Below are 14,427 nucleotides of genomic sequence, written 5' to 3' on the forward strand. Positions count from 1 at the left end.
GTCAAAGGAAAAGAAGGAATGATACAGCATGTCACTGGCTGCACCTGCAGGAGATGGTGGCAGAAAGCAGGACCGCTTCATCTAGTTACAATATGGCCTAGACTGTGACCAGTTTTCTTGTTCAGAGACAAATGCAATAATAATTTGAGCACTAAAAAGTGTAATTAATTCATATGAAATAATCAGCGTTGGAAAAGTTACTTTGTAAATGTGTTAAGTTATTACCCTATTTTAAATGTAATAAGTAATGTAACTCTTTCAGTTACTTTATTAAAGTAATGTAACTTATTCCATTTGAATATTTTTCAACTGATAATCATTTTCAAACATTTAAATCAGGCAGGTTTAACCTTACAGTAGGACTCAACTCTGATTACTGTCAGACTTTCAAAATCCTTCTTCACTTGAATAAAGATTATAAAAATGTAATTTTACCGCATCAGACTTTAGCACCTCTGTTTACTTTGAGATCATTTGGAGGTTAAATACTAATTTAAAACCATAGCAATAGTTTAATAGCTATGATATTCTGTTTTTTTAATCAAATCATTGCATAAATATGACTGGAAACACTGGCATCTAACAACGCCTTAGGACATACTGATTTTATATTATATTATATTATATTATATTATATTATATTATAATATATAATTAATTATCGCTTATTTATATTATAGCATGTGTTAATATAATTAATTATCACTAATTTATATTATAGCATGTGTTAAATAGGATCATTTAAAGAGTGCTACCCACTTGTGGTTCAGGTACAATATGTGTGGAGAAAAAAAGATTAAGGCATAATAATTGATCTTTTTAAACACTTTGGCCTCAATGTTTATTTAATCATAACATAAAGTAAAAAAGGAAAGAATGTTACGAGACAAAATCGGCATAAAATGAAGGACAAAAATTTCCCTTTTAATTTAGCCTTTAAAATACCTTGTTTGAGTACTTGATATATCTGTTACTACAGCAAGCGTATTAAGAGTATGCATGACATTTATGAAGTCGTGGATAACCAAAAATGTCTTATGATATTAATAATATAACCAAATTGACTGGTGATTTGAAACTTTTAGATGAAAAACATATACAGTATGTCACAATGTATGCTCATTTCATGTTAATTCTTTGGTGATAAGTGCCATTATGATTTACTGTATGAAAAATGGCTTACAGTACGGCTCACTGGGATTGTGTGCAATATGTCATCTGTACTTTAAAGTGCAAGTAGCTAAACCTTACTGAAGCTGAGCAAGATTCATGTACACGATACCAAAAATAACTGTAAATGTAGAAAATACTAATGAACTTGCACACTTCCATAAAAAGACCATTGTTGCTATTTAATGTCAAAATATAATGCTGATCACTTTTGAATACGGGGCATGAGACACTGCATTTTCAGGAACAGTTTTAGTCTTAAGGCTCAATTCGATCATTGGTGTTCAAGTATAAGAATAATGATGCTCCATTCAAGCATCACAGATGAAGGTTGTGAGCAGCCTCACCCTAGTCACACAGGGGCCTAATTCAGGGTTCTTTTGTCATGGAAAAAGGGTTTTCACCTCTTTATCCAATCCATTGGCTTCCACTGTGTGGTGCATTATGGGTAATTTGTAATCTCCATTCTGTCCAATAATTCCCCTCAGTCCTCTGCCTCCTCTTCATCTGTCCTTTTGGATTTAAGCCGCTGGAAACAGTGGATAGTGGAGGCCAGAAAGAAACTGGCAATAATGGCTACCACTGAAATACAAATTCCAGAAAAAATGACTATGAGATAATCAGTGAGAGTCAGCAATCCTCGACACTCCCGGAAACTGTCCTCAGAAAGCACACTAAGGGACACCTGCCGCCCGTCCCCTGGAAGAGAGCACTCCATACCATCTAACCCTGGAATAGAAAAAGACAGAGAGGTGAACATTATTGAACAGAAAAAGACCTTGTGGTTTATCTAGTTTAGATTTTTCTAAACTTTACTTTTTGTGTTTTTGGACTAAAAGATAAAGTAAAAAAATTGTGATTTCACATTATCTGACCTCTTTATTCGAAATGCCTTGATAAAAAGGGCACAGTGAATCTTTTGGTGAAGAGTATATGGAACATTCAGTTTAGTCTCTGATGACTAGTGTTCAGTTACCGGACTTGTATGAGTTTCCAAACCAGCTCACATGTCAGGTCACTAATGTCACAAGCATCCCCAGCAGCACAATATCATGAACAAACATTTTCCAAGTTTGACCAAAGCACCCACTTTCTGCAATTTTTTAAAATCTCAACAATTTCAGTATATTTCACATCATATGTTGATAAAATGATGAACCAATCTGCACAAAAATGCACTCAGTATATATACTGAATTATGATACAGATATTTCAGATACATGCCACAAATTCAATAAAGCAATAAAGTGTATATATACTACTGTTAAATAGCTAAATGAATCCAAAGTGACAGTAAAGATATTTATAATATTACAAGATTTCTATTCTAAATAAATGTTGTTCTTTCAAACTTTCTGTTCATCAAAGAAACCTGAAATAAGTATCATGGTTTCCACAAAAAGAATAATAATAATAATAATAAAAAAAAAAAAACAGATTTCTTGAGCAGCAATTCAGGATACTAGAATGATTTCTGAAAGATCAGGTAATGCTGATGAGTAATGACTGCTGAAAATTTACAGGAATAAATAACATTTTATAATATTATTGGTTTTGCTGTATTTTGATCAAATAAATACATTGTGAGCAGAAACTAAAATGACACATTGCTAATTAAATGGAAAGTTCATCTGTTTTTTTAATTAATTTTTTTTTATTACACTGTCTGTTTCAGTTTATACTTTACATTTAATTTCCTTTTGTTCAGCTCTTTAAAGGCCATTTGATGGTCACATATCCAGACAGCGTATCGCTTCAAAGGATAATAAATGAGCAAGCAGACTTCATTAACACACACTCAAAACTCAAGGCTATATACTCCATTTGAACATGTGCACTAGCACTCAATGCCATTACATTCAAGTGCTGAGCTAGAAAGAGCTTGTTTTCCAAACTCATGCTCGATTTGCACTGGAAAACAAAGGGCTTATGAGAGTGACACATCTGTTTGTGATCAGGTTTAAAAAAGGCATCTATAGGATTTATTACTAAATAAAATGTTACAGAAATAAACATTATAATCAGTATACAGAAACATGCCCTACTATAGAATAGTGGTATTATTACTTGGAAATTTTTGTATCTAGCAATAACACTGCGGCTATGACTCAGAAAACTCCTGTTACATAACGGCAAGATAAGATGCGAGATGGGATGCTTTCCAATTTTTTGTTTCTTTTTTTCCCTCTCTTTATGAGAAACGTTTGTGAAATATTCCTCGTTAGTGTGTATTTTGATTTTCACAGAGGGAGGTTTAATCTCCTTTCAGCGGACACCAGATGACAGATTTGAAGCGGAACATCGCCTACGTAATACAGCCACGCTGACAGACAGACACAACAGAGCGGCAGAGCTCCACAGCCCCATCTCTCCTCTAATTGCATTCACGCTCAAAACCCCTTGTGGTTCTGTGTAGCCATTTGTGCTTTGGCAGAGAGAAACTGTCATTTTTAAGGTAAAATAATAAGAAATGGCATTCTCATCGATAAAAACCCTCCGTGTCATAACACAATGCCACCATGTCTGTTCATGTCATTGGCCAAAGTCAGTTGACATCATCATCAAACGTGTGAGGCAGTAAGTGCGGATGAGTCACTCCATCCAGAAGGGGTTTTCCACATGCAGGGGATTCATCGACCTCAGCCTCCTTTGTTGGGTCTGTCACGTGGCCGTTTGCCCAGCTCTACGAGATCATCTAATGTTTTATCACGCCAGAGCTTCAGTGTTTTACACTAGAGATCCCCCAGAGTGAAAATCACAAATCACCAACATGCACGCACATGCTTTTACCCATTTAGAAAATTCTCACAGCGGCCACAAACTCAGTCAGCTGACTAGTGTCGTCTAGTTTGTTGTCACCACATATGTGTGACACGAGGAAGACACTGCCATGTTCTTATGTTTGCATCAGTGAAATGAATCAAAGCTGTGCTTTTGTAGTGTAATACAGATGAATATATGAATCCCATTATCATTAGGTCTCTCTATTCAGATTACGCTGATTTCATTCAATACATTTGATCTGCTAAAAATCCTATAGACCTGAAAAAATCCATCCTGGTTTTATTTTTTTAAATCAATTTTTTTTGTGCTACAGTTACAGAATGCATGCATTAATCTTGTGCTAAATTGTTGGCATAATTGTGATACTTTATGAAGCAGTAACCTCTCAGCTCTGTTTGTTGACCTTTGAGGGTTGTTTAAAGAGTTATGTGTAAGCCTGTCACTTATGTGTCACTTCACATGCTTTGCTTACATACTCAACAGTGTATTTGGTGGAAATCCTGGTTCTTGCCCCTGAAAGACTGAATATCCAATTACCAGGCAACTGAAAGTGTGCCAGAAGTGTGCTATCATCAGTATCACATTCAGTGTTGGGTTGAATAATGGATGTAACGTGTTCATCCATACCCAAGTGCCAGAATTACAACGCTGTAAGGGAGTTTAAACTAGTGGCACTTGGACTATCTGAATTAAAGACTACATTATGATGGATTCTGAGTTTTTCATAGAACATTTAAAAAACTGTGTGTCATTTTTGTTTCTTAAGTCAATTAAAACAATCTAATGTAACTGTCAGCATTTATAGCATTATGTAGCTATGTAACACCAAGGTCAGTTTAATTGCCAGGAAATTAATGATAAAACACATACCTTGAATGCTATATCAATTTTGGTAGACATGTCTGCCAAATGTAAAAATGTAAATAAATACTAGATATTTGGAATATCAAAATTATCTTGACACATTCTAAACACTATGGACTCCATTGATTCTACCCTGTATTTGTTCATCAATACAGGATGTAATTACATTGAATTGAATTGTTACAAAGAATTGTGTATACATTCTTTAACCACAATGAAACAATGCCTCAACGTGCAATATTTGCCCATAACATTTAGAGTTTTGCCTAAATGTCATGTCCCCCTTGATAAAACCAACATATACTTAGTAAAGACACAGTAACGATGCAATACATCTAAAGTATACCTGCTTGGAAGAAAAGAAGTGTTACTTTGTCCATAATACGGTCCATATTGTTATTTTCTTTCATTTTAGTTGATTATTTTAACCAAAATATCATATATTATATAATTATCTTCAAGATTAAATAGTAAACTCAATTTAGATCTTGCTAATAATCTGTAAATTACACAGAAGAAGAGACATTCATAAAAAAAATAAACTGTTCAAGGTCTATAGGCTGCAAACATTTGTGAAGGGATGTTGTTTACAAACACAACTGACCTTCTTTGTCTCTGTTGACAAAGGAACAAACATCCTGTTGATGTTAAATTAATGGGTATGGTTAACATCATTATTCTGGAAATGGACTCTAATTAAATGATGATGTGATTTAGAAGGTACAGCTGGAAAATGCATTACAGTCAGATACGATCTCAGTCTCATAAGCTACAAAATAGTCAAATAAACTTCAAATGTCTGAGGATTAAGCAAATCTTTCTCTTAATATGGAGTTTAATCCAATCACAAAGATTCACAACTATGATGATAAGTAAATTCTGTTAAAAATATGTGCATTGAGACTTCAAATCAAAGTATCTGGTTATGTTACCAAAAGTAAAAATGTACATTTTAATATAAAATGCTTATTTTTTGTATTAACTCACTTTGGTACTGCACCAAAAAAAAAAAAAAAGTGTTTTAAAGGTTTGATTGCATAACAAAACCACTAAATGTGTTCCCAGCACTTGGTTTGTATACATTATATAAATGTGCAACCAAAACCCAAACTAAATTTTTTATATTGACATGTTAGTAACTTGCAACCTAAAGTTACATTAGTCTCTCAAACAGACATGGGGAGAGAAAAGTAACTTGTGCTTCTAAGGGACAGTGAGGATCATGCATATATATTTGATGTAGCTGTAGAGCTCTTGACCTTAACCTTGGACTAGTGGTAAGTGACCTAATGAACAACGGATACTGTAATCCAAGGAGTACATTTCCCTCAATTTCATCCTTTAGTTACCACTCAAATTAACGTCAACAAAGAGGACAAGACATGAAACAAAATTAGGGAACATGTTGTGTGGCATATGTTTTATAAATTATGCACAAGAATATTTTGCATATTCTAGTGATAACCTATGGTGTGTCAAACTTTTTGTCTTGGTTTGAAAACATTTTCATGCATTATTGAGCTAAACACAAGATTCAGTGGAAGCATGTAATATCAACAAGTGTCATAATTAGAAATTTTTCAATTGAGAGATTCAAGACATTAATCAATTGAATTACTAGCCCGACATGCTAATTGTGAAGAGTCAAAATAGTTCAGTCTCAGTTGTAAGCAACCAATGGTTTGTTAAGCATCTCTATCCCAAACAAAATCAGTCCACCCACATGTATGTTCTAGTCAGAAAGTATTTTTAAGCATCAACACTTCTCACCCTCATTGTTACTGACCCTTTGGATCTTTCACAGGTGAGCCACCACAGACTGTGAGGGTTAAAGTGATTCAAAAGGTCTTTAGTGTATGAAAAAAGTATGACATTATTTCACGCAGATCAGGAAAACAAGATTTAAGCAGCTTACCAGTTGGGAGCTTGTGACGATTCTCCAATAGCCACAGAAAGAGTTTGGCAAAGTTGCAATTGCACAACCAGGGGTTCCCTTCCAGGCGTATCACCCGCAAAGAAGGCAACTGGCTCAACACCCCAACGTCCAGAACAGAGAGGGCATTCCTCTCCAGCTCGAGCTCTCGTAAGGAGGTGAGGCCCGCAAAGGCATCCTTGCTGACCATATTCAAATATGGATTGTTCCCCAGTCGTAGCTTGATCAGACTACGGGATTCCCCGAAAGTTCCTGAGGGGATCTCAGTCAAGTTGTTGCTTCCCAGGTCCAGGTAGACCAGTCTGGAGAATGTGCTCAGAGTCCCAGGCTCCAGCCTTGTTAGGGAGTTATTCCTCAGATCCAGGTACACCAAATCACTGTAGAGGACCAGGAAATCAGAAGGGATCCAGGGAATCCAGTTGTTAGACAGAAGGAGTCTCCGTACGTCCAAAGGGATGGAGTCTGGAAGACGGGTGAGTCCTTGACCTGTGCAGTCCACGGTGTGATGGTCTGGACACAAGCAGCTGGATGGGCAGTTGTACCCCCAAGTTAACAAGGTAGAGGATAGCAAGGCAAGGAAAGGCTGAAACCAGCGAACACATGAGAACATTGTCAAGAGGGTGCGAGGTAAAGGGGAGATTGGGGGGATTAAGAGAGGGAGGTTTGGAGAGGGGTAGAGGAGAGGGAATGGGGTAAAGGGTCAGGGGGCGAGATACTAGGAAAGGGGACAGGGGCGCATCTGGAGATGATAGGAGTCAGGGTTGTCGCGAAAGCATCTTTCCTTGTCTCCTAGATTGCAATCTACAAACGCTCGAGCAACAGCAAGTGGCTACAAAGACACGGAGCTCTGTTTTCCACGAGATCATGTAGCAGGCAGTGTGGGTCGTGTGGCAGCCCGCTGGCTCTGTGCATGAAAGGGAAGGAGAGACAGCGATCGAGAGAATGCGGGGAAGAGAGAGAGCGCGCAATGCAAGGGATTAGCAGAGAGGTAAACAGAGACGAGTGAACCAGAGACTGGGAAGCGCTGTGGGCATGGAGAGGGGAGGGGAGTGTGACGACTGAAGGGGAGGTGTAACCCACTCGCTTTACCCACAGTCAAAAGGGAATTCTGATTCTTTAATTCAAATGTACACTATTTGCTGATCTGTATCTTGGGCCATACGCTTCTGCTCTTGATTGCGTGCCATCTGAACCTTGGTGCCCATAGCACATTTGACCCAAGGCTGTGGTTGCAATTCTAATACCATCCTGGATAAATGGTTAATGACTTGTTGGCAACACATTTGGCTTCTTTTCTGTTGTCCTCCAATTCAGTCGGCGTAGTGCATAATTTTATATTCTGGCTCCATTGCCATGGTGATGGATGTGACGATTAACATGAGGCTGTGTGCATACAGATTACTGCCCTGAAAGTGAGAGATGGTGACTGTGAATAACTGTGTGAACCTCAGTGAAGATGATCATTGCATGCTACAAATCAGAAATTGCATGCAAAACCTTCCGACCTCGTCACAGCTGCACAACTCAGTCACACTTGCTGTCCTGAAAATCACGACGCTTTCAAAAAGTCCACATTTTATACGAACTGAGAGGAATAAAAAAAGATTTTGACAGTACCTCTTCTCCAGTGCGCTCATGAAAGCGGTCATTACTCATCGCTTTTCCAGCTGTTGTTGTTTATTTTTGTCGCTCTGTGTTCTGAATTCATGTTTATTCCTGTGCTGCTGTAAATCTCCAGGCAAATAGAACACATGCTGTGACTACAGACAGCTTTCCTCTTACATCACACGCACTGGAGAATAGCTTGGCACAGCCCAATGGAATTACACAATACTCCCATAGGTCATATTGTAACCTTGACCTTTCTGGCAGGCATCACCAGGGAGAAAAAAAAGAATTGCCTTTGACCTTTTTCATGTGGCACATCTGTGAAAAATATCAACTTGAAATGTAACTTCCTCCAGTGTCCCTGTAAAAGAAACAAATGTCAGGTTCATTAGTGCAAAGGGTAGGTACAGGATATCTTCTCCGTAGGGCATTTGGCAGTGTCAGGAAAGCAGTGCAGATTTTCAATTCACAATTAAAGTCTGGCACATGAATAAATGATAAATATCATGAGCAACATACTGTTTGACACAGTTGGGCTGAGGATGGGACACAACAGGAAAGGACACGAACAAAAGGTAATGCTACTTACTGCGATTTAAAAATGTGGCTTGTGTGCAAGACAATAAAAGGCCAACACTATCTCTCAACCAATCCGTACGTATTTTACGAGGTGGCTAATTCGTAAAAATTCGTATGACCTCACTTATTCGATTTTTGTACGATTTGTCTAAACCCCAATGAGGGGTAGATTTAGTGGTGGAGTTAGGGGTAGGTAATTCGTACAAATTCACATGAATTGGGGGAACTCATAAAATACGTATGATTTGGCAAAAATCATATGAATTTTTATACGAGTGAGGTCATACAAATTCGTATGAATTAGTCACCTTGTAAAATATGTACAAATGTCCATGAGCTTGAGTTGAAAATGCTGAGAACTTTGTGTGCCTTGCTTTGGCAGGGTTGAGTTGATTCTTTTACAGTACCAAACTATTCATTGTGAAGGAGGGTACATGACATGGCTTAGTGGAGAAGATCATCCAGCTCAGATTTTCTCACCAGGGTCTTTAAAGAGAAGCATGAGATGATCCCACATGCACATACACATTCACACACTGCAAGAGGACCATGTGCCAGCACCCCTAAAAAAAACACCTGTCAGGCTCGGCTGAGGAGACGGTGACACACTTTCCTTCCAGGTGGATTCTGGGCCCTCACTCCGGATGATCCTCACCAACATACCCAAGAGCAAGATACTGTCACCCTACTGAACCTTTGCACTGTTGAGACAACTGGCCACAAAATAAATAATGGAAAAAAGCACTGATAGTCACAAAATATGAATGTCTCGGAAACTAGGACACCCACTTGAATGCACAGCATCGAAGTCCTGACTATGAGGGATCAACAAAACTGGGCCAAGTCATTAAAGCACTTTCAATCACAACAGCACTGACAAATTCAGTTTATGTGGATATAAGTGCACCATGGTATATGCAGAATTACATGGCCACATATTTAGTACAGATTACAGGATTACTGGATTTAGATTTCATTGTACTTTTGTTGTGGATTGTTGTGGTGACTAATTCAGCTGGGATGAAATAAACACCACTGTCCACTGCAGCCAATGAAGTGATACTACAGTTATCAGATGGGCATGACACAATTTGATCGTGTTTCAAAGATTAGCCATTGATGCGACTTTACTTGACCCCTATTTGTCAAGACAGTGAGTGCAAAACTGGTGTCCAGCAAGCTACCTAAAACATTTAGCACCACCAAATAAGTTGAAAAATGTTTCCAGAACACTCCCCATGTCTGCCGTTGGTGGGATAGTCACAAATGGATTTAATAAATGACAGTTTAGAAGGAACAACTACTGGCAAAGAACAGATGGTCTGAATTCAGGCTCCACACAGAAGCACCCAGATCACAGCCAAAAGTTTTCTAATCTTTCTAATACTACAGATTAAGAAGCTTATTCCCTATCTCTCTTTCTCTTTCACACACATACACAGAGTATCGACAGCTCAGTAATTTGTATGCTATCTGGGTGACAGTAGAAGATTCCATTAAAACAAGACTAGGATGGATAGGTGTAAGTCTTTAGCCCAACTGGCAGAACAGGTCAAATACCGATGGCTTTCGAGGGATGAGTTTACATGCCTGCAGAAAACACTCTCCAAACGAACTACAGGAGAATAAAAGGTATAGGAAAAACATAGCAAATTAGTGGTATTTCAAAAAAGATTAAATGATCGTGACAAGGAACAGATCAAATATAGGTAATATTTGCAAAATATTGAGAGACCTGTGACAAACTTGTTTAAATATAATACAGCAGCATGTCATACCAGAAGCACATTAATCCAAGAACATGGACACAATACTTTGGACAAAATGTCATCTAACAAAGTAAAAAAAATACATAATCATAGAAAGCATAAAATCAAACATTCAGAAATGATGCGTTCTGATTAAAAAAATACTAACAACATTAACATATAACTTTTTCCCATTTTGTGGTTTCTCCAGTAGTTGTGCCTCTACAGTAGATATGCTTCTTATAAGCACGTCAACAGACCACATTTTGCAGCCTACAACTCCTCCTGGTGGTCTGGAGCAATACAACAACACAAAAAAATCATTTAGACTTCTGAATCATTCTGTAAAAAATAAAACACTTATCACATGACCCATGACACTGACCCTTACTCCATATTTTATTGAAGAAAAACATAATGGGCCACAAATGTTCTTTCATAGAAAATAAACAAATAGCAATACTACAAATGATTTAACTGTAACATCATTCACAGGGTTACAGAAAATGTACATTTATACAAAGTCCAGAGCCTCCTGCTTCACTCACAGTGGTCATGGTGGACAGTACAGTGTGTGTGTGTGTGTGTGTGTGTGTGTATGACGGGTTAATGCCAGTGAAAGTGACTGAATACTATTGTATGCATGTACATGGCCTAATCCACAGTCATATTTTTACCACAAAGAAATTGATATTTTATTGAATAGAGAGTGAAACGGAAAAAAATTGCCACATTACAATTAGAACTGGTAAAAAAAAAAAAAAAAAAAAAAAAAAAAAAAAATTATACATAAAGGTATTTTCTAATATATTAACATGTGCATTCTTTTCATACTTATGTTCTGTCGTTATGGTAATGACATATTTTTAAAAAATTCACAATGACAGTCCACTGAGCCTGAAATTATTTTTTTATTCCCCTTTATGAATTTGATTCCTGGTGCTTTCGTGAATTGTTAAAATTTCAATTAAAAGGGAAAGAAGTATGCAATAATAAATGATGCAAAACAAAACATTGCACTTTCAGTTTACATTTTACTATAAATTTGCCCAACACTCTGAAAAAAAAAATGCAGTTTAATGTAAAATGAAAGCATGGAATATAGATATGGGCATATTTACCTAAATATTGGAGCACATAACCATTAACAGTTCTGAGTTTGTCAGGCAAAGCTTCACAAAGGACAAAGCACCCTGTCTCACATTAAAAGTCAGTATGCCAGTCAGAGAGAGCGAGTGAAACAAAAATATGTGAGATTCAAACGAGTATTTCTATACAAGTGTAAAGTGTTTAGACGTGGAAGACCAGTCAACAAGTTGATAGGAAGCACATTCACTTTAGAGAGACGGTGTCACAGTGTCAAAGTGTCAACTCAACAACTATTTAGGGTTACAAATGTGCCGTGCTCCAGGAAGAGCAACAGACTACAACTGCTTATTAACCAACACTGTATATACAGAAAAACAACAAACAAGCAAGCATGTATTTTGTAAAGTACTTTACAATAATGATGAATATGTCATGAAGTTTAATGTGTCAAACATGTCAAAGATGTAAAAAAAAAAAAAAAATATGGTCAGTGAAGTTTTCACTTAATCCAAGCTCATACTGTCAAAATGACCTTTGCCACAGCACTAAAATTTAGATCAACTGCACAAAACAATACAAATAAGAGCACATATTGATGTTAAAATTCATAATTCATAAAACATATCTTTCAATAAAAACAGACTTTAAGTCTTTTCTAATGAGTCTTTAGGTCTCCCTCTTTTCATCTCATTCTTTAATTTCGTAAGATGTTTTTTATGTGTGCAGTGCTTCAGTTGTGGCAAGAACGTAATACTATTTCTATGGACAGCAAAACTTCTACAAACAGGGTACAAAATAAGGCCCAAAAATGAAGTTGGGCAGGCCAAATTCAAATTCCAAGTGGGGGACAGGCACATTTAAAGTGTTCAAACCTAGCTACTTCCATGCTAATCTTATGTTAGGTAATAGCTTGTCAAACATCTAATAATTCTTACAACAAAAACATGGGATTAGTGCCTCTAATGCTTAAAAAAAAGTAATTGGACAACAAATTGTACCCTATTTGCGAAGTGCCAGCATGTATATATATATACACACATAATTATATATGTATACATATACATATACATAAATACAATAAATTGTTACAATATCGAAAGAAAAATGTGGTGGGAAACTTTTTCAAAACATGACATCTGATGCAAAATGAACACTAAGGGACTCTTACTATTGGGATTGAAATAAACATCAAATTAAATCCGGCATGCACCTATTATATTCTGTCGGCAGGCTCTGTGAAGAAATCAGCACAGGAAGTGCTTTCGATATGTGACAAGAACATCTGTAGTACAACACTGGTGCAAGATTATATGGGTAATTGGAAAGTAATGGTGTTAAAAAGTATAAAACAAATAAATAAAACTCATGAAGAAAATAAAAAAATATCACATTACTTTTTACAAAAAAAAAAAACAACAACAAAAAACGCATACTGAACCAGTACTGGTTGCTTTGCCTACTATTCACATAGTTTTATAATAGTCATCATATTGGCAAATTCTGCCAGCACAAGATCCATCACATGGATCATTCCTCATCATACATGAGCATCACGCATGTATAATTGTTTCTCCTTTTTTCTTGCTATTAGTCCATAGTCCATTTCAGATGCACACCAAAACAAAAGTTTTACATTTTAAATGATCCTATCAATACATATCTGGTGAATATGACTGAGAACCAAATCATTTCAAAGAGTAAAGGGGCTATACTGTATATAATCAAAATCTGTGTTTGATTTTCCCAAAAAACTAACAGCCAAAATAATGTGCAAGTGGCTACATTTCCATGCATGAACAATCTTTTCAGCCCCTATATGCACTGCATTTTATTCTTATTCTGTGAACTGTGACATATTCTTCTAATATTTGAATTTAAATGGGTGCACTTTATAAATGCTTTTTTTTAATGGACCCAGAAGGTGCTCAGAAATACTTTGATTTGTTCATTCCAGAACTAATGAACTTTAGTAAAAACAGTTACTCGGCAAGGAATTAGAGCAAGAGCAAGGAATTTACATAGAAAAGGCAATTTTTAATTTTTACAATTACAAGGCCGCCACCTTAAATTAGAAATGTATTATTAAATGTCTATTAAATAATAGATATACCAACATTTTTAGGCTTTTATGTGGTTTATTAGAAATACTGCAAAGTCAGAGATAATACTGGAATATGAACTTGCATGTAAATGTAGCCAGAATGACATTTATGGATCATTTTGGCCACTGCAAAGACTACAGCTTGCCTTCAGTGTGCTGGTGCTGTATCGAGACCATAGTGGTTTTGTGGGGATCTGTTCTTGATCATCCCTAGAGAAAGTGACTTCTGCTGGGCTCTGGACACAGGGCTCACTGAGGGGGGCGTCTTTCTGTGAGAAGGTCCACAGGGGTCTGGTGTGCACAGGCTGGTCCCATCCTCCACTCTTAAGAATCAAACCTCCACTGACTGGATCTGGTTCATTTGGGCTCGCATCATCTGCACACTGTTGAGAATCTTCTTCTGGTGGCCTGCTAGTGTGACTCCCACCCTCAGAATGTCACTGTGAGGACAGAAAGAGGGCGTCAGAGAAGCGACTGCATAATGTCACAGTCAAAGAATGATCTAAGCAGACAAGACTATCTATCAAATTTACAGTAATAGGTTTCTGGTG

The 14,427-nt window shown here is 36.9% G+C and overlaps 2 protein-coding genes across 5 annotated transcripts in view; both read right to left on the reverse strand.

Moving 5' to 3' along the window:
* Positions 1-808: 808 nt before the first annotated feature.
* On the reverse strand, positions 809-8,539 carry LOC109055084 (leucine-rich repeat-containing protein 38-like). Its single transcript, XM_019072316.2, has 3 exons — positions 8,369-8,539; positions 6,734-8,157; positions 809-1,899 (listed from the first exon to the last, which is right to left on the reverse strand). The coding sequence occupies exons 2-3, from the start codon at positions 7,359-7,361 to the stop codon at positions 1,655-1,657; spliced, it is 873 nt and encodes a 290-aa protein (XP_018927861.1). The 5' UTR covers positions 7,362-8,157; positions 8,369-8,539; the 3' UTR covers positions 809-1,654.
* A 2,563-nt stretch (positions 8,540-11,102) lies between these two features.
* The window catches only part of LOC109055085 (ephrin type-B receptor 2-like), a 64,342-nt gene continuing 61,017 nt past the window's right edge, over positions 11,103-14,427 (reverse strand). For all 4 annotated transcript variants that reach the window (XM_042750263.1, XM_042750262.1, XM_042750261.1 and 1 more), the window contains exon 16: positions 11,103-14,316. In XM_042750263.1, coding sequence (XP_042606197.1) covers positions 14,208-14,316 — 109 coding nt within the window. In that variant the 3' untranslated portion in view covers positions 11,103-14,207. The remainder of the gene's footprint in view (positions 14,317-14,427) is intronic.

This window comes from Cyprinus carpio, chromosome B23, assembly GCF_018340385.1.
Source record: "Cyprinus carpio isolate SPL01 chromosome B23, ASM1834038v1, whole genome shotgun sequence".
Lineage (NCBI taxonomy): Eukaryota > Metazoa > Chordata > Actinopteri > Cypriniformes > Cyprinidae > Cyprinus > Cyprinus carpio.